This window comes from Nelumbo nucifera, chromosome 6, assembly GCF_055504915.1.
Source record: "Nelumbo nucifera cultivar China Antique chromosome 6, China Antique-T2T, whole genome shotgun sequence".
NCBI classification, from domain to species: Eukaryota; Viridiplantae; Streptophyta; class Magnoliopsida; order Proteales; family Nelumbonaceae; genus Nelumbo; species Nelumbo nucifera.
The window spans coordinates 30,428,206-30,448,621 of NC_142654.1; the positions used below are offsets into that span (position 1 = coordinate 30,428,206).

General features: G+C 37.5%; 1 protein-coding gene across 3 annotated transcripts in view; it reads left to right on the forward strand.

The window, feature by feature from the left end:
- Positions 1–7,081: 7,081 nt before the first annotated feature.
- The window catches only part of LOC104598449 (small G protein family protein / RhoGAP family protein), a 29,001-nt gene continuing 15,666 nt past the window's right edge, over positions 7,082–20,416 (forward strand). For 2 of the 3 annotated variants that reach the window (XM_010260512.3, XM_010260513.3), the window contains exons 1-8: positions 7,082–7,497; positions 8,038–8,146; positions 8,253–8,527; positions 10,615–10,677; positions 10,755–10,773; positions 15,853–15,951; positions 16,053–16,130; positions 16,213–16,457. In XM_010260512.3, coding sequence (XP_010258814.1) covers positions 8,086–8,146; positions 8,253–8,527; positions 10,615–10,677; positions 10,755–10,773; positions 15,853–15,951; positions 16,053–16,130; positions 16,213–16,457 — 840 coding nt within the window. In that variant the 5' untranslated portion in view covers positions 7,082–7,497; positions 8,038–8,085. Of the gene's footprint in view, positions 7,498–8,037; positions 8,147–8,241; positions 8,528–10,614; positions 10,678–10,754; positions 10,774–15,852; positions 15,952–16,052; positions 16,131–16,212; positions 16,458–20,416 lie in introns of those variants that run through there. The other variant, XM_088889407.1, reaches the window with a different exon arrangement.

Here is a 20,416-nt window from a genome sequence, read left to right on the forward strand (position 1 = left end):
ATATTGGGAGACAAGTGGCTTCCAAGTTTTTCTCCCATTATGTTCAAGAACAATGCCTATCCACCAATTTTCCTTCCAAAATTTTCTTATTTGATCCACTATCAATATAAGATTATATTTTGGTAAATCTCATTAATTAATTTGAACTTGTCAATTATAAATATCCATCATCTAAATCTCATTGACCAATTAGATTTCATCAATTTGTTCAAATACCTAAAAAAAACCCAATACATCAAATTTCATAACCTAATTTACCCATATAACTGTTGAACTAAAAAGATTCTATTTCGATGCGCTATTTAAGTCGCCCCTTCATCTGTTCCAACTTGAGACCTCAAGAGAGTGGGGGCTGATATTAACCCTATACTTGACATATCAAAACACTTGGACCAATAAAATTAAGCCTAATAAACTTAAAAACCCAAAGATACCACCACTTAGAGCTAGAAAAAGACCGAATGACATTTATGGTTGACTTAAATTTACATTATGCCATTGGGAGTCCCAAATACAAGCCTGTAATGTTACACATGCCCTAGATACTCATTGAATGCATAAAACCCCTTGAAATCAACTACAAACTGAGGAGAAATGTTGACTATAATCCTTCTTCATTTACAGATCCTTGTTATTTTCATGAAAGCACTCTCTTATAACCCACGCCTTGTAATTGGATGAGTTTTAGACTTGATTTCCCTTATTTTCTCTATAAATAAGGAGTTAGGGACCAAAATCAAGCCCAAAGGAATGGGGGAAAGGACATGAAAGCATTCCCAACCTTATCTTTATAATGTCCTCATTTTTGTTACTCATAAGAAGCTCCTAAGTCTTGAGCCCTTGAGCTTTCAATGTACAGCAAAAAGCTCTCTCTTATCTAATAGATGTTAGCCAACTTCAATTGACTGTGGAATAACTTGGTGTCCTCTCTCATTTTTCTAAGAAATAAACTAGAAAGCATTTTACCTGCTCAAATATTCCTTAAAATACCATTTTCATCTTGTCTTGGTTATTGGATATTAATATGTTAAGGCTACATGTAAAGGCAAGTTTTTCAACTTGTTTTTTATGCATTTAGTTCGTTTTAGCTCATTTTAGATTTCACTTGGGCTTCAAGAATGAGGTAGAGAGGCAAAGGATTTAGGAAAACTAGTACCCAACTCTTGAGAACATCACTTTAAACCGAATTTAAAGGAAGTTTGCAATCTTTTCTTAAGGTTTTGGTGTTTGACTCATTCTTACTTGAAGTTGTTTCTTAAAAGATTAAGCCTAAACAACCCTCATGTTGGGTTGCTGCAATAGCTTGGACGAAGGGGTGGTTAATGCATTCCCTCTTCAAATTCATTTGAATCCAAGATTTCTTATTTGATATACATACATACATACATATATATATATATATATATATATATATATATATATATATATATATATATATTATGAAAAAATCCAGTCACTATCAAAGAAATAAGATTAAATTGTAAAGCTAAAATGAGAGTCCATTTCCTTTAAAAAATGGATGGCGACTACTTGAGCCAGTTATGGACTTCCCGAAGCTTACAGTAAGTATTTTAAAATTGAGGCTATATGGATACATCATGAGGCATACAAAAGGTGGTTAAACAAAGTTGAAGTCACGAGATGGATATACATGTTGTTATTGTAGGAGTGAAGGTGTGCTATAAAATAAAGAGGATGCGTTGAATTCTCAATAAATGGAATAGGAGAATTTGTGGACAAGTTTTTAAAAATTGGCTATTATATGAAGAAAGGTGGAGGAATTGTAATATTTATCTCTTACAGAAGACACTTTAATGAAGGAAAAAATGTTATCAACAAAAATTCATGAATTGATAGAAAGAGTGTAGGTGTTTTGGAAATAGAGTATATGTGGCTTGGAGTACATGCCTTTATTTTTGTTTGGAATCGTTGCTGCCAGGTAAGACGTTTCCTGGAGCAACAACAACTTTTTCTATTTGGTACCATTGCTCCAGTAAACATTTTCAGCATTGATACCCATTATCTAGTGCCACATCATTGCCCTGTTGGCAGCAATGAGTTGCAGCTTCAGGAAACACCAAATTTGGCATTACTCCAAGACATAGCTTCCCGATTTCCAAGGCATGGCTTGGAGCACTGTTTTTTATGAAAAAACGGTTCCAAACAAATGCCTATTTCCTGGAGCACCATTTTTTCCGATGTGGCACCGTTGCTCGAGGAAACGACAACGATGCCAAACAGCCCCAGAGACTGCAGAAGACATATGATGAAAGAGGGGATCAAAATACAAAGTTTTTTTATTATAAGCATTATTGCCAATAGAAGAAGGTTGACTGTTGATTGGTCAAGGAAGGAAAATGGCCTGTGGAGGGAGGAGGATCAAGAATAAATGAAGAGTATGTTTATACAATATTTTCTTTGATGAATAAGAAATTGTATAGTGGTAAAATTGTAAATCATGTGCAGACAGTTTGATAGATACTCAAACTGGCATTTGAATAGGTATGGGGTGGGGTGCTAGGGTATTGGGTGCGCGGGGACGAGAGAGAATACATTGATAATAGTGGAGTAGGTGCTGGCAAGTTTCAAATTTTCTTTCATGGGAGAGGTGTAGATGAATGTGTTACTATTGATTGTAGGGGTGGATTTTTACAAGTTAAGTCATCCGCAATTGAAGCTTTGGATGCTGAGAAAGTAGAGTGCACACTTTGTCCTTTTCTTATGTCCCTATATATCTAAGAATTTATTTGTTTTGCAGTCAGAATTGAAATGGTTTATTCTCATAGTTTACTTGGTTCAAACAAGAATTAAAATGGGAATTGGAATCAACTGAAATGGAATTTCATCCTCAAAGAAGGGGGAGGGAATTGCCACTCCACCATGAATGGCAATGGGATTCCGATTCCACCCTACCAAAAAATTAGAATCGGAATAGCCCATTCTGATTCTGACTCCAGACCCCTATTTCCATGAACCAAACAGACTCTGATAGTGTAGTTGGATTTGTGATTTTAATTTTCAAAGTTTTGTTCATTATTAGCTTGCATTGAACTTTGTAGAAGATTTGAAACCTGTTTACAACGAGTCGATGTTGTTGAAGCATATTAAACGAAGGGTTGAAATTTTGAAGAAAATTAATGGATAAATTAGTCGTTTTCATATTTTTGTTAATGGACGTTAATGGTATGGAGGATTCGATCAATTGTCAGAAAACTTAGAGATAATCTAAGACAATATGTAAAGGTAGGATTAGTCAATTAACTAAACCAAAAGGGTAGTTTAAAAAAATTTTCCTACCAAATAATGTTAAAATAATTAAATAATACCAAAACATCATTCTTCTAATAATAATTTTATTATTAAAGTTGAAAATACTAACATTAAAGAAAATTAAAATAATGTTTTAATAAATAGTATTAAAATATATTATTTTATATTGTAAGTATTGGTGAAAATGGGGTCACTATAACTTTGGAGGAGAAGCTCTGAGGCGCATCTTCAGACACTGTATTTAGAACGTTGTTTGCCCCCACTTAGTTTTACTGAGTTTGTTGTTGGGTTACAGGCAAATTCTTTCCCAGGATACAACAGAGCCTTGGGCGAGAATCTGCAACTAGCAAAGTTGAAGAGTCTCCAAAGAAACCTTCTATGAGTCTGTAGCAGACTGGACTAAGAGAAAGAGAGAGTGTGAATTTCGAAATTGTGTGTTTTGAAGTTTGATTCATGCTTCTTAAATAATTTGTGAAGAGGTATGAAGAAAGGTAGGTGCTGGTTTAGAGAAGGCACCTTTAACAGTCACAATTTCAAACATTGTGACTGTTTAAAAAGTAGTTAACAGTTAGTGACTGTTAATTTTGAATTGTGCCTCTTGATCACACCCGATCGAATCGTGACCGTTGATCTCATCAACGATGATCAATGGTCAGCAACGCACCAAAACCAAAGCCGTCGATCGCGAGCCACGCGAAGTGCGAGCAAAGTGCGCATCTAAAGCGCCTCATTGCGCCGCACACACGCGCGTACACGCATGTGCGTGCGTTGCGCGGTATCGAATCCCCATACTCTCCTCTACTAATTCTAAGGAGTGTAAATCAGCTCCTATTAAAATACTGAAAACAAAACTTATAATTTTCTAATGTGAGACAAGTTCAAAACTGGGTTTTGTAAGAAAAAAACTGATTTTTCAATCAAGTGTGCAGGTGCGATTTCTCATGTAATTGACCAATCAAACCCATTGAATTTAATCTCTTATGAGATTAAAATCCAACAATCCCCCACATTGATTGATCAATTACATAGTTCCTTCTCAATCCAAACTACTATGATACAATTATGCATACAAAATGTATTTATCAACTTAAACCTTTTGTTAGTATAGATATCTAAGAGCCTTGTCAAAGTTATTGGTGGTAAGACATTAAACCAATTACTCTCAAGACAGACCGGAGACACCTATACACACAAAAATGTCCAGTCTCTGCAATAATTTCAAGTTTTGCTCAACATTGTTATAGCCATGTGCTTATTTCCTGGTTTCAAAAACAATGTCGAGAGCAAAGCCAAACTCTCATGAGAAGCGGCACCACTTCTATGTTCACATAGGTGAAGTTCCACTATGTACTCCGTTATTTGACACATTTCAGAACTTTCTTAAAAGTTTATCTCAACCTTTTATCATAACGGACCGCACTGTTTATGTTGTGATGAGAAATTTTTTAGTGTCAGTGTTAACAGTCACATTGCAGTAACTTGTTGTTACCCATTAAACCCAACACTGATGGTTTTTCAGTTCAGGTTGGGTTACCATTATAGGTGACTAAGTAAAGGTTTTTAATCCCATATCTTTGGTTGTCATTCTTACAAATTCTCTGGCCAAGCCCTTGGTAAGAGGATCAACCAAGTTTTTACTTGACCTCACATAGGTTATAGTGATGATTCCATCTTGAATCAGTTGCCTTACAAATTCATGTCTCAGACTTATATGTCTGGACTTACCATTGTAGGTACCACTGTAGGCCCTTGACAGAGTTGCCTCATTATCACAGTAAATGGAAATTGAAGCCATAGGACTAGGCCAAAGTTTTATATCCAATAATAAATTCCTAATCCATTCAGCATTTTTTCCAGTAGCCGCTAAGGCTATGAATTCGAATTCTATGGTCGAGTGAGATATACAAGTTTGTCTCTTGGATGCCCAAGAGATTGCACCCCCACCAAGGACGAAAATCCATCTAGATGTGGACTTGTTATCTTCATTATCGGTAATCCAATTTGCATCAGTGTACCCTTCTAGTACAGTTAGATAATTACAGTAAAACAAGCCAAGTTTCAAGGTTCTCTTGAGATACCCAAGAACTCTTCCAATTGCTTTACAGTGCTCTGCACTGGGATTAGTTGTAAACCGACTGAGTTTACTTACTGCAAATGCAATATCAAGTCTGATATAAAGCATAACATACATCAAGTTTTCTACTGCACTAGCATACTCAAGTTGTGCAATTGCTCTACTAGTATTTTCTATTAGTTTTATTCTAAAATCATATGGTGTGCTATATTCTTTAAACCCTAAATGCTTAAATTTCTCAAGTACTTTCTCAATATAATGTGATTGGCTTAATGCATGGTCCCTATTATGCTTTTTAATTTTTATTCCCAATATGGTATCTACTTTTCCTAAATCTTTCATCTTGAAGACAGAGGATAAGTAGTTTGTAGTTTCGTTTATGCCAACCATATTGGTGCCGACAATAAGCATATCATCAATATAAAGACATATAGTTACTCCATAATTTTTAGTGAATTTTGAGTAGATGCATCTATCAGCACTATTATGTTTAAAACCAAAAACTATGATGCAAGAATCAAAATTTTCATGCCACTGTTTAGATGCTTGTTTTAATCCATATAGTGATTTAACCAGTTTACAGACTTTTTCTCATTTCCAAGAAGAACAAACCCTTTTGGTTGTTCCATATAAACCTCTTCATTTAAATCACCATTTAAGAAAGCGGTTTTAACATCCATTTGATGAACAGATATGTGATAAATGAATGCTAATACTATGAGTGTTATAATAGAAGTTATTCGAGCCACTGGTGCATAGGTGTCAAAGTAATCAATCACTTCCTTTTGACTAAATCCTTTGACTACTAATCTAGTCTTAAAAGTTTGTATAGTTCCATCAGTGTTGTATTTTATTCTAAACACCCATTTACATTTTATTGGTTTTGAGCCTGGAGATAGGTCTACTAGTATCCATGTGTTATTTGACATTATTGAATCTATTTGATCATTTATAGCTTCTTTCTAAAATGCAGCATCTGTAGAGGTCATGGTCTCACTATAGGTTTTTGGATCATTTTCAATGTTTAGGACAATATGTATCTTATTTAAAATCTTTTTCTCTATCAGCCTTAACCAAAAATACAATTGACCGAGTATAGATAAAATCTGAACCTAAATATTTATGTGGATTCATTTTCTGTAGATTCAAAGCACAACTTATTTTCAAAGAATTCAACATTTCAACAAACGTACTTTTCTTAGCTTTGAGTCATAATTTAGTACTTTTAGGATTTGAAATTTTATAATATGCTAAGCACCCTCACACTTTTAGATATGCTAAATTAGTTTTAAAGTGCCTCATTACGCCGCACACATGTGCGCGATATCAAATCCCTATACTCTCCTCTACTAATTCTAAGGAGTGTAAATCAGCTCCTATTAAAATACTGAAAACAAAATTTATAATTTTCCAATGTGGGACAAGTTCAAAACTGGGTTTTGTAAGAGAAAAACTGAATTTTCAATCAAGTGTGCAGGTGCAATTTCTCATGTAATTGACCAATCAAACTCATTAGATTTAATTTCTTATGAGATAAAAATCCAACAATAGGTATATGTTGTAGGCTTTTTATTTCTACCAATATCAGTTATCAGGCTGAATCCTCGTACATGATAGGAAAAGATCAAAACAAGCGGTGTAGCACTCTACGTGGGGACGTCCCTACACTTTCATCACCAACTGACCTTAGGATGTGTTTGGTTTAATAGAAATAAAGTCAAGAGACAGACATGGTTTTCACTTTTCAGGTTTTGTGACTTTTGTCGCTTGGAGTTTAACGTTTTCTTCTTCTACGACGAGTCGAGTCTCAGTCGACGACCTTCCAAAGTTGGCACTTCGCAGATCACAAGTCACAAATCACAACTCCGAGATTCAAGAGTCCTAGAGCTTTGCCCTTGGAACTATATAACCGTTATATTAGTTGGACCTCTCTTGAACCAGCCAACCCAACCTCTCCGCGTGTTCCCTCAACCAACGAGAACTGTTCCGTGCCTGATATAAATACACGTCCTCTAAATCTCCATTTCGAGCAGGTCGTCGTTCAAAAGCGAGCTCCTCGTGTTGGACCTTTTTTCTTCTTTCTTTCTTTCTCTCTCTGTATCCTTTTCCTTTTCCCCGACTGTTCTTCATTTCCATTCGCTCGCTATAACAAGGTAAAGTCTACTGATCTTCTACAATGATCGCAATCTCTTACCAAAATTGTTAGGGTTTCTGATTTTTGTTGTTTATTTGAATTCAATTTTGAATCATCCTTATTCTTGCATATGCTTATTTTGATGATCGAGGGCTGTTTAGTTAAAATATTAGGTTTCTATTGATGGATCTATTACGGATTCTACGAAATGGCTAGTTTTATTTAATTCTTTTTTTGATAAGTCAGTTTTATTTAATTCTCTCGATAGACTGGCTTAGATTTCGACTTAGGGTTGAATTTATTTGTTTGTCGCTGAATTTCGTATTCTGACCTTATGAAGGATGCTTCACAGGAGTTTAGTTGATCATAGATTATTTGCTCTATGTTTTCTTTTCTTTTTTTTTTGGGGGGGGGTAGGTGGGAAGAAATGTAACATGTGATAGTTTTTGTTTTATAGCGATCAATTTAAAAACAGTGTAAACTTCATTACTAGTGCTTATAGATACAACTGGTGTGTGATATGATGTATATTTTACGCCTTTGTTTATGTTAAATTCAGGTTCATTTGTTTCTGCGTTCGGTTCATTTTTGTCTTTGCATTGTTTCCATGCCTTCGGCTGTCTCACCTCAGTGGCATGAGAAGGCAAATGGTTTCTTTACTTCTTCAGGTAACCTCTGCCTGCTCACCGCAAGACTGCAACATTTACAAATGATTATATTGAGAGATTTCTATTTCTTGCTTCCTCTGATTGTGGCAAAAAAGTTTTAATTCAGGGGTTAAGCTTAAAGAAGCTGGACAGTCTGCTGGGACATTTGTGGGGGAGGTTGCAAAAGATGCTAAAGGGAATGTAGCTGATGCAGCTGAAAAAGTTGGGTCATTGGTGAAAAATCGATGGTTCCTTATACGGGAGGCTGCACTGCGGCCATCAACAAGAGATGCTATGCAGGATCGCCTTCGTACTGCTGCCTCAACAACTGGGATACTGCTGATGAAGGGCATCTCAGAAACAAAGGACAAGGTTGCTGTAGGAAAGATGAAAGTTGAAGAGGTAACAGTGGACTCTGGTAAATCTATATTCAGTATTTCAAATGACAAATTCCTCTGAACAGTATGATCAGGTATTGCCTAGTGCTGATCCTGGCATCTGGGGTCTTAGGAGGTTTCAACTGTATACGGACCTGACCTCTGAACAGTATGACCAGGCTATTGCCTAATGCTGGTCCTGGCAATCTGGGGTCTTAGGAGGTTTCAACTGTATACGGACCTAACCTCTGAACAGTATTACAAAGCTAAGTTATTTTAATTTACACTTCTATTTCTCCCTCCCTTAATTGTACATGGCTATCTTTTGACCTTTTTTCAAAGGCAATTCATGTAACTTTAGCTAAACTGTGGTTGTCAAGCATTTCTACACTAGAAAGTAGTTAAAGGTGGCTGAAATATTTAACAATTCCAAAACTGCTAAAGCAGCACTAAATTGATTTGTATATGCCATGTACCTTCTTCGAGTATGCACCATGGGTTTGACATGCTTGCCTTCTCAAATAGGCATGGCTTATGGACATAATTTTGAGTTCCTCTACTCATGGTTTAAAGTATTGATACACCCAAATGTATTGGCAGGGGTGTATACCTTTTACCACATGCCTTTTATTTTTTTACTTTTTTTTTCAAAATTTCATATATATATTATTTAATAAATAAAAAATTGGTTTTCTGAAAACACCTTTAAACAGGTGTTTCGGAAACCCAATGATACGATACGATATGCCCGATATGGGATGTATTGTATCAATATTTTGAACTTTGTCTCAGCTATTTTTTTTTTCTGTAATTACAATTTGCTATTACTAGTTCAAGGGTCAAAATATTGTCATAGGTTATAAGATATCCGATAATACCTCTTTTGCATTTCTATGTATATAGTAGGTTTGAGTTCTTCATGCAGACATGAGTATGACTACACCATAGCCAGATGTAACAAACTATGACTTGTAATTGATGCATTATATCTATCTCCTCATGAAAAATATGTGGGTGTACCAAATGGAAAGAAAAGGAAAAGGATATATTCTAAATTTCTCACTTCAGTTTAGGGGATGTATTACATTTGAAGGTGGCCAATTTCAGCAAATTTGTACTGATAGAATGCTCAAATAATTTGTTTTTCCTATGTGACAAAGATGATGTAATTTGGATTATGGAAAACTAAGTTCAGGGTACATATACTGATGGTAATACCAATGAACCAATCTTCAGGATTTAGTGGGAGATTTGGTAATATTAGGGAGCTTAAGGAAAGTAATTATTTTATATTTTCTATTTAGTGTCCTCAGGATTAGTTTAAGAAGCTTCAATGGATTTTAATAAAATCTTTTTATTCTCCTCTTGTGCATGTTTCTACTCTGATCTCATTTTAGTTTCATCTTTGGCCCATATATATGAAGGGGTAGTTTTGTGATATTAGTTTCAGTTCATTCTGTTTTAAGTAAGGATCTGAGATTAGTTGTATTCTTGTTGCTTCTTTAGTGTAAATTTTATCTGAGATCCTATCTGCAAAATTTAGGGCTTCAGGTATTCAAAAGGTCTTTGCTTTTGTCTCTTTTAAAGTTATTGAAACATTACTAGTGCGCAAGCAACAATAAAAAGGTTATTTAGAAGTTAATAGACCATATAAAGGTATAAGAATAAACAAAAAGGTAACTAAAAGCATGTTTATAAAAAGGCACACACCTGGGTTACCTGCACCTCAATCCATGTCTTTTACCCCCCTCCCCCGCCCACCCACCCCCCCCCCCAAAAAAAAAAAAAAAAAAAAATCCAGCTGATCTTGCCTGAGTTCAAGCATGAGCATGCCTTAAATGCGCATTGCTTACGTGCCTAAGCATGTCTTTTAAAGCACTGTTCCAGGAAACAAGCTGATTAGTATAAGAGCCTGAAATTTCCATTACAAGTTTATTTGTTTCTTAAAACACCTCAACTCTCAAACCACATTTTAGCTTAATATGGTATTTTCTAATGTTATCATATTTGAGAAGAATGCTTGCATGTATCTTGTGATTTTCTATCTGAATTTAGAACTTAAATGTGTATGTTGAAGGTCTAATGGTGTATTGCAAATGGATGGTTCTTCAGGTAGCAAAGAAGACTGCCCAAAGAAGTAAGAGCATTTTGACCAATATTGAACGTTGGCAGAAGGTATGTAATTCAACATAGGCAATCAATTTTGAACCCAGTTGCTTGTTCAAGTCCTGATTTTTTCTTTAACTATGCAGGGAGTTGCTAGCACTGATGGTGAGTTTTCTATGCTCTGTAAATGGTATTTGTTTGTGTCTGTACATATACATCATATTATTGGTTCAGTCAGAAAGGTAGTCCATGTCTCCTTTGGCATCATATAGTGTGTATTTAAAAAGTTTCAACAGTTCTACTATTGTGATTTTGTCTCTAGAAAGATTAAAGACTTGAATGTTCTTTCTGGAGTAGTAGCTAAGTCCATAAGGAAAAGATTCTTAGTTTCAGTCTGTGCCTCAGCTAGCACTGAAATTTGTGTGACTGTATTGATTTGGCCAAAAGCAACTATGATCTTCATCAGGAAATAGTTATGCCTTTGATATGCGTTGACTGTTAGTCTAATGCCTTCCCTGCAAACAACAAATTGACAATACATTTCATAGTACCAATATGCATACTTTATTACTGCTTATCTTTGTTCGTACACGAATTGTATGGAATTAGACAAGCCCTAACATACAATTGCTCATCAGTTTGTAGAATTAGACCTCTTCTATTTTGTATTTTTGGATTTCAAGATTTTATTTTGCAGGAATCATCATCATCCAAGTCTTATACCAACTATATGGGGCCAGCTACATGAATCCTATTTCACCATTCCGTTCTGTTTAATGCCATATCTATTGTTAAATTATGATTTATCATATATATTTTCAACTGTTAAAAGATCAAAATATAACTTGTTTGTTTGGCAATAAAAATAGAAGGCTTAAAATTGAAAAGAAAACTTAATGTTATGCAAGATGATGTAAAACTTTTTTTATTGGTGTGAAAAATACAAGCTTTGATCTTGAACTTTCCAGCTCATAACTTTGTGCATGTGCCTGTGTTTGCACATGCAACATGCATGCTTGCATTTGTATGTGTTTCTATTGAAGTGAACTAGTTTGATTTGAATGGTTGAGAGGTAGAATTCAATGAAGTGAATAAGTCTGGAAAAATGGTATTTTAGTGTGTCATGTGAGTATCACCATCATACAATACTGATACTGATATATATGGTATGCACCTGTGTCCTAAATCAATATCATAGCATGTCATCTAAGTGAACATAATTTGATAATTTGATACTCCTTTTATTGTAGAAGGAAATCTTTTCACTTTCAGTGCATAAAGTAACAGTTTCTAATGGAAACTTGAAATGAACATTGATGCATTGATTATCTAGAAACCTATGAGAAGAAGGTAGGGATATAACAAGAACTGTGTCTGAAGCTATTGGCTTCTGGGAATGGTTGCAAAGTTTGATATTGTAATTCCTTCTAATGGATCACTTACAAAGGTGCATCACTGCATTGTAGCACTCAGCTTCTTACTTTATTTTCATATCAGGAAAACTACCTAGATCTGAGGGTGCAGATTGAAGAGTTAGAAATACAACTAGGAGTGGAAAGTGGTATGTTAAGCTTAAAAGTAATGATAAGCCACTCCTAAGGATTGGCAACTGAAGTTGTTCCCTAGCACTGTCAACCAGATCTGTTTGAGATTCATCTCTACTCTAGCATTGTACTTGTCAGCAATAAATACTACTAAATAATTTAGAAAAAAATTAGAAATAAACAGAAAGTAAGAGATTAAAACAGAGAAACAAGTTCACAAATCAAGAAGAAATATGCCCCTCAACTGAGTTCCCTTAATCCTTCATCTTCTCCAGTCATGGCTGTATAAGATGACTCGTTAAACAATTATAGAATATATAGAAAAGACAGAAACATGGAATTGTTTTTTTATTCTTTTTTTTCCCCTTTGAGTTTTGAATATGAGATTTCTCAGAAGCTCTTATTACTGCATCTGTTTTTCTTTTTAAAGAGAAATTGGGATTGTGAATCTGTGATTACTGGATTAAGAGAGTTTGCAATTGATAGAAAGAAGAAGCAAAGTGACCCAGGTCATCTGATAGTGATGGTTGAGGATTTTCTTTTGATTCCAGTTTTGATATCTATGAGGGGATCACAGAAGATTACTTGAAAGGAATCAATTGAAGTTATGAGTTGTTAAATGCAAGCTTTTGGTGGATTAGGTTTTGAATGTTTCAGATGATTACAGCTCTTCCAGCAGTAGCAGTAGCAGAGATGGGAGTTCTGAGAAGTTGGAAGGCGTTCCTTTATAGAATGCATCTGCAGAATATAATATGAAAAAATAAGGGTCTTGAGGATTATCGGTGTCACTACTTGATGATTTTCTGTATGGGAAGTATCCCACAACATTTCTGCAAAAAGATGCTCTTCAGCTTCCTTTGTATTTGGGTGGGTACTCAACCCCTCAAAGATTGTTTCCCCTCGCTCTATTCCATTTCCCTTCACAAACTTGAGCCAATTGCAACTTTTCTCCCAATCCCGTTAAACCCCTTATCTTTAAACTGGGACTTTGGGTTTCGTAGAGGGTTAAGGGATGGTGAGTCGAATTGTGTTATTGAGCTAATTCATTTACTAGAATCTGTTTGCTTAGACCCCACTTCTTCTGATCAAAGGGTTTGGACTCCTCTTCCAAAAGCTACTTTTACTTGCTCTTCTTTTCTAAAATCCCTCAGTTCTAACCCCTTTTCCCAAGGATTCCTTGTCAAAGAAGTCTGGGCACGACCTATTCCCCCAAAAATTGTTGTATTCTGCTGGGAAGTCTTCTATGGGAAAATCAATACTTTGGAAAACTTACAGAAAAAGAGACCCTCGCTTTGTCTTTCCCCAAATTGGTGTTCCTTGTGTAAGGCCGAGAATGAGGACTATGTCCATTTGCTGATCTCCTGTTCCTTTGCTACAGCTATCTGGAGGTGGAGCCTTTGTTTATTTGGAGGTAGGTGGTCCTTCTGATTTAAGCTTGTTATTCAACCCATCTGTCTTTGTTTGGCACACTAGAAGAAGTAAGGTCATGTGGAAATGTGTCAGAGCAGCTACTCTGTGGACTCTTTGGGAGGAAAGGAATGCAAGAATTTTCTTAGAGAAGGAAAGAGGGTTAGATGAAATTAAGGATTGTATCCTAACAAGAGCAATCCATTGGCTGAAAACTGTGGACATCTTTGATGACTTCTCCTTTGATGACTTGTGGAGGAATTGGCTAGTAATAGCTAACACTTCAACAAAGAAGGATAGAATTCTGTCAGAATGGATTCTGCCTTTGGAAGGTGTCATCAAGCTGAACTTTGATGGAAGCAGCCAAGGCAACCCCAGGCCTTCAGGTATAGGGGGTATCCTGAGAAATAAGGACAGCAACATAATTTCCCTATTCTCAGGACCAGTGGGAGTGGGGGATTCCACAGGGGCAGAAATCCTTGCTGTAGTACAAGGAATTCAGATCGCCAACCAGCTTGGGGTGGAGCATCTCCTAGTTGAAGGGGACTCTTAGGTGGTAACAAGGTGGCTCCTAAACTTGGATACCACCATTTGGGGCTACAAAGATCTCATAAAAAAAGTAAAGTGGTTAACCAACAATATGAAAGTTGAGGTAAAATGGGTTAGTAGGTCTGCTAATTCTTTGGCTGATGCTTTATCCAAACAAGGGGGTTTATAGGGAAGATCGTTTTTGTGCTTCTATGTAAGTTGTTATTAATTTGGAAATCTGTACTTAACTAGCCCGGAGAGGTTGCAACTCGTGCCTTTCCTTGGGGACTTTGTACTATTGTCTATTGCTGATTAATAAAATTATTTCAATTATCAAAAAAAAATTTCAGTTTCAGGCATTCTGATATTCTTGTTTACCGTCTTTCTCTTTGACTGAGTCCACAGACAAATTGAACATCATGCTGTCATAAGAGAATATAAAGGAAAGTGTTCCAGTTGAAGGATGAGAGTTGGGACTGAATGGTGCTTTTTATTATTGTTGATTTGATTAATCGTTTTTATCTTCTTTGTTTTCTGTTTATTCATTAGCAAGTACTGACGGTGGATGCGAATCACAATTAGGAAAGTTGGTGGATGGTTGAGATGCTAGTGAGTAGTGACTGGCTTGAATTGCTGGCCTGCTTAGCAGGACTTGCATTGAAACGTGCAAACTGAATTTGACTTGTGGGTCGAGAGAACCCCATCTAGTGTGTGAAAAATCATTTATGCTCAATTAATTTTAGGCTACCTTCATCAATGAGATCAAATTGTATTTGCAACCTGTAAACATAAAAGGTTGTAAGTTGAAGTTGTTTGTTTGGAGACTATCAAATTCAATATGATTTAGTAATAACCTACTTGGTGGACTGCTGCATCATTCATTTGTTTGGTTCCTTCTAGTGAATTCCTAAAAAAGGTTTGTTATAGCAGTCGTAGTTGCTCATAGTATCTCAAGGCAACATGCTAACTAGTTTCAAATTTCTTAATGAAGAGTAGAAAAGTAAAGCTCAGGGTGTCCAGGGTAGAGAACTACAGCTACTGCTGGTGGTAATGGGTAGGTTAAAGTTCAACCTTCTGCTTGTAAGATGTCTTTTGTTTAAACCATGCTTGGATCATTATGGGTTAACTTATCATGGTACATGGATAAGGCCTCAACAAGTGTCTATAAACTGGTGATAAGGCTATTCCATTCTAGAGTAGTGGCTCTGATACCATGTCAACGAACCATTCAACCTAAAAGCTTAAGCTGTTAGGTGAGGTCCTTGAATGGGTTGATATTCTCTAACACGGAAACAACTATATGTTTTTTTTTTTTTTGGAATTTCACCATAGATTCAAGGTTCCAGTCTTCCAGATGAATCCTAAGAAAAATGATAAATTACCAAGTTTAGTTTCCTTCTTTTCCTACTATTTTATGCTCTTTATTTCTATTTCCTATCTAATACTTGTCCAAAGTTCCTATTTATTCTTAATTTCTCAATTTCTCATCTCTGTTAGGTTTTCCTATTTCATTTAAATCCAACTTATGTTTTGTTAAGCAAAATCAGAATGAAATATCATCATCATCCATGCCTTGTCCCAACTATATGGGGTTGGCTACATGAATCCTGTTTTTCCAATCCGTTCTATTTAAAGCCATATCTACTGTTAAATGATCAATTGCCAAAATTTAAAACCCTGCATATAGTAATTGTATACCAAAATTTCTATTTTGACTACTTTGAGGTGATTCATTCTATTTTTTTTTTTTCCATTTTTCTTCCAGTATTTGGGGTGCCAATTGAGATAACAGTACAACGGCAACAGTCCAACAAGCCCGTCCCTTATATTTTGGTCAGATGTGCAGATTTTCTCATATTATCAGGTGATTAATATGAAATTAAAAGAGAACAGTTTTCTACTATATGTTCCTTTATAGCTCACCAAGTCATTGGATGTAATATCGCATATGGTTGTGCTTTCTAGGCTTAAACTCAGAGCAGTTGTTCAAATCTGAAGGAGATAAAAAGGTTATTCAGCAGTTGGTTTCACTATACAACCATGGTATCATCTCTTACAAATATTTGTTTCTTGTGCGTTGTTTTTATCATCCTTGTTATCTTTTGGTTTAACTTTTCTTTTGCAGATTACAATGCATCACTGTCGGAGAGTGCGAACCCAGTTGATGTTGCATTTCTAGTTAAGTGTTACCTTGCAAGTCTTCCTGAGCCACTTGCCACGTTTGACCTCTATCATGAAATTATCAGTGCTCGTTCCAGCATACATTCAATGAAAAACATACTTAAGCGGCTTCCTAATGTAAACTACATGACACTGGAATTCATTACAGCGTTGCTGCTTCGTGTAAGCCTGAAGTCACCTCTTAACAAGGTATTCTTCCAAGATTTGCATCTTACCACACTAAATGCACCCTTTTTTTTCTATATGTGAGTGTGATATAATGCATCACCTTTCCGAAGAGGATACCATATTACTCTTGGCCAAGACACAGGAGTCATGAAGCAAAAAAAGGAGATTTCTCTCCTATCCATGCATGTTACAATATTTTTGTGGAGAAGCAGAACTTACTCTGTTTAAATGGTTGGCTTTTGAAAGAAAAATTATCAGCCCACCCATTTTGAAAATGATTGTGAGCATATTGCAGATTGGTTTACTTAAGCAGGATATTCTTCTGTGCTTATGCCTCTATTTTATTATTCTTTTAATTTTGTGTCAAGTAATGAATTTGTCTGAATTATATTAAAGCACAAGATAAGGGAATAGATTCCCTTTTACCCAACTCAAACTCAACGAATCTTTATCTCAACTATTTATGGAGATAAGGTGTATTTTGTATAAGATGTAGACTTGCCATCTTTGTACTTTTTTATGCTTTCCTCATTACTACATGTCCAATATAAAAAATAGTCCCATTACATGCAAACCCTGTCATGCACACCTTCATTCCTAAATACTGTATTGATAAATTTTAATCATTATGCTTCCTTTTAGAAGAAACATGATGAAATTTGTTATTATGAGTGTAGAGTGTTGTACTCACCATCAACCTATTAACAATATAGATAGCAATTCAGCTCTGTACAATTAGAAAAAGATAAAGCAGATAATGGTCAGAGTATTGCATTTGACTAATATAACTAAATCAGAAAGATGGTGTAGCTTAGTTACTGTTAAGAGTTTTGTCCACTATCAACCTATTGACAACATAGATAGGACAGAAAGCTGATTATTTTTTCTGATTCTTCTGAGCTAAAATGCTTCCCCACAAATAAAGCACAAAATCCCTTTTAACCATTGCAGATGGATTATATAAGCTTGTGCTCTCACTGAGTTAAATTCCTATGCTATTTGTTTCAGTTAATACTCTGAAACACAGCTTAAAGGAGCCCTGCTACCAATATGGATTGTTCTTCTGGGGTGGGAAAGGCTTTGCGAGGATTACTTTTGAACAATTTGAAAAAAAAAGAAAATAGAAGAGAAAAATAGAAAGAAAGAAAGAAAGAATCGGGCTGGGATGAAGAAGGGGTTGAAGGGGAGTGTTTAGAAGAGGAAGATTGAGGGGCTGAAATGTTGAGATTTATAGGAGTCAGGGGTAGGAGGTTAGAGTGAGCTATTAAGCTGGAATTTAAGGGGTTTGAGGGAAGGAAGAAGGACATTGGTAAGACATTTGATCAGAAATCGGTGTCAGTTTGCTTGCAAGAAGTAAATGGGGCCTAACAAATGTGTACTATCCAAATGAAAAAAAGGGAGAGAGTGGAGTTTTGTAGTGTGGATCTCTTTCATTTTGATTGGTTCTATTGGTTTGTCATCTTGACACCCATTCAGATTACAATGTGATTGTGCGCGATCCATATACTCCTAGCTGGAAGGCGATCCGAACTCTGGTTGTGCGGCGAGCTGGACCAAACTGCAGAACAGTAAATCAGAGAACCCGGGGTGGATAACCCGGCGAGATCGCTCCGATGCTTAAGTCAGTACTATACTACGGGTGCGAGCTAAATATCTGAATGCTTGAATGCTAGTGAGTAAATAACCATGCGTACCTTTGCCTTGGGGTTTCATGTCCTTATATAATGGAGTAGTCGTGGGCCTTACAAAAGATCTCTGGGATCTTCGGGCATGCGGATAAGGTCTGTTCCATTTTTGAAGGAGAGCAATGTGTTGATAAGGTTTATCGCTTTCCTCCGATTCGGACGAGATCTCAACCGATTTCGTCCTCGGGTAGCGTGCAACCGGTTCTCATGGGAGCCGTTGGATCGCACAGATGTGGTGGGTTATAAATAGGGGCCGAAGGGCCCATTATCCTCGCCATAAATCGTGTAATTGAGCTCTCTTGAGGTCGCGTCAGAGTCCTTCAGCTCGCCATTCTATCCTTTTGTGTCCGGGTCGTTGTCGCCTTCTTTGGTGAGTTTGTCTTCTTTAGATAGTTGTTCCCTTTTCCTTTTCCTGTCCAACATGTCTAGTGCTAGCATAGATAGGTTACTTAGCGATTCTAGCGAGCCCGAGGGTGCCGAGGTGTGGTCCTCAGCTCCCGTTGGTGAGGCCAACTCTTTGCTAGAGAGCTCCTCTTTACACCTTTTAGGAGAAACGCCTTTACTTGCTGTCGGGCCATCTCGGCTTGAGGAACCTGAATCTCAGGTAGAGCGGCTGACCTTCGGAGAGGGGGTCTCGTCTTCTTCTCGAGGTTGGGATCCGGACAACTTCGGCCCTTCCACGATGACCTTGGACAGATTGTTGTTCTTGATAGCCCATTACCGTCTTCCCGACACTCTTGTCTTCAACATTCCTTTGGGTTAATTCCCTTGGGCTCACAATCATCACGAGCTCGCGGTTTTTGAGGAACAACTCGTAATTGGGCTGCGCTTCCCGCTCCACCCCTTCATCGTAGAAATTATCAAGTTCTTTTACGTCACTATAGACAAGCTACACCTGAACTCCATCCGTACCATTGTTGGCACAATCTCACTTTTCCATGAGTATAATTGACCTCTTACTTTAGACATCTTTAGCTCGATTTGCTCCATTAAGAACTCTTCTTGTCTGCACGGGAACACCCGCCAGAGCTATTATATCTCTCCTCGCCCCGGGTTCAAGGTTTTGTTTCGTAACTCGAACAAAGTATCGGCCTGGAAGAGGAGATACTTCTTTGTTCGGAACTCTGAAGGATGGTCATTCCCGACTCATTGGCGAGTGGCCATTAAGGATCCCGAGGTGAGGTTGGATGCTGAGACTAGGGCGGTCCTCTACTCTTGGAGGGACCTCGGCCTTGAGATAGAAGATTTCTTGGCTGAGGAGAGGCTTATACGAGATGGGCTGAGTCCTCTTGGTAGGCCTCTACCTTGACACACACATTACTTTTCCTTTCGTACTTACTTCAATTCGCGGCTAACTCTTTTTATTCTCTCTTGCAGAAGCTATGACGGGTGTTGATGCCACTAACCTTCTGAGGAGTGTTCAGAAGGGAAAGAAAAGAAAGGCCTCGAAGAGGTCTTGTCGAGAGGAGGCTAGTTCTTCGGTTCCTGCCGAACCCGAGGTTGTAGCGCCAGAGTCGACCTCTGTCGAGCTCCCGGGGGAGGAGGTTCGCCCCCAACCTCCGGTTGTTGACTTGGACGAGGACCAAGATGAGGGGACCCCACCTCGCGAGCCTGAAGATACTTCAGTGCCTGGGATCCTGCAAAGGTCGTGGAGTGGGCTGACATGCCAACAAGTCAGCTCGGGCTTCTTCTGTCAATGGTATTTACACCTGCTTTTCTCTCTCTCTCTCTCTCTCTCTCTCTCTCTCTCTCTCTTTTAGCTGAACTCCACTATCCACTCATTAGTTTATCAATTTGAGATCCGCTTGAAGCGAGCTCGGGAGGCTGAAGAGAACGCTCGAAAGCTCTACCGTGAGCTGAATTTAGCTCGGGGTGAAGTTCTTAGAGCCAAGAAGGGAGCTCGGAGCCAGGAGGAGCTGATCCTAGTGCTGACGGAGGAGAAGAAGCTCAAGGGGGAGAAGGAAGCTCTCCTTCGGGAGAATGAAAACCTTGAGGCGATGATCAAGGAGCTCACTGAGATCTTCGACACCGCCATTCAGGAGGCGATGATTTAGGAAAGAGATCGCGCCATAAAGGAGTTCAAAGAGTTCCCTGAGTTTCATGACCTCCAGGTCGAGTATGGCTCCGGTTCGTACCGATCGGGCTTCAAGCTCTGCAAGTGGTTGATGCGGTAGAAGTTCCCCGAGCTTGATTTCGGATCTATCTCCATGTCCAACGTTACTCAGGAGATGACGAAGGAGGTTGATGAGGAACCTGACTCCTCCGCGGGAGAAAGTGACGACGAGCTACTCGAGG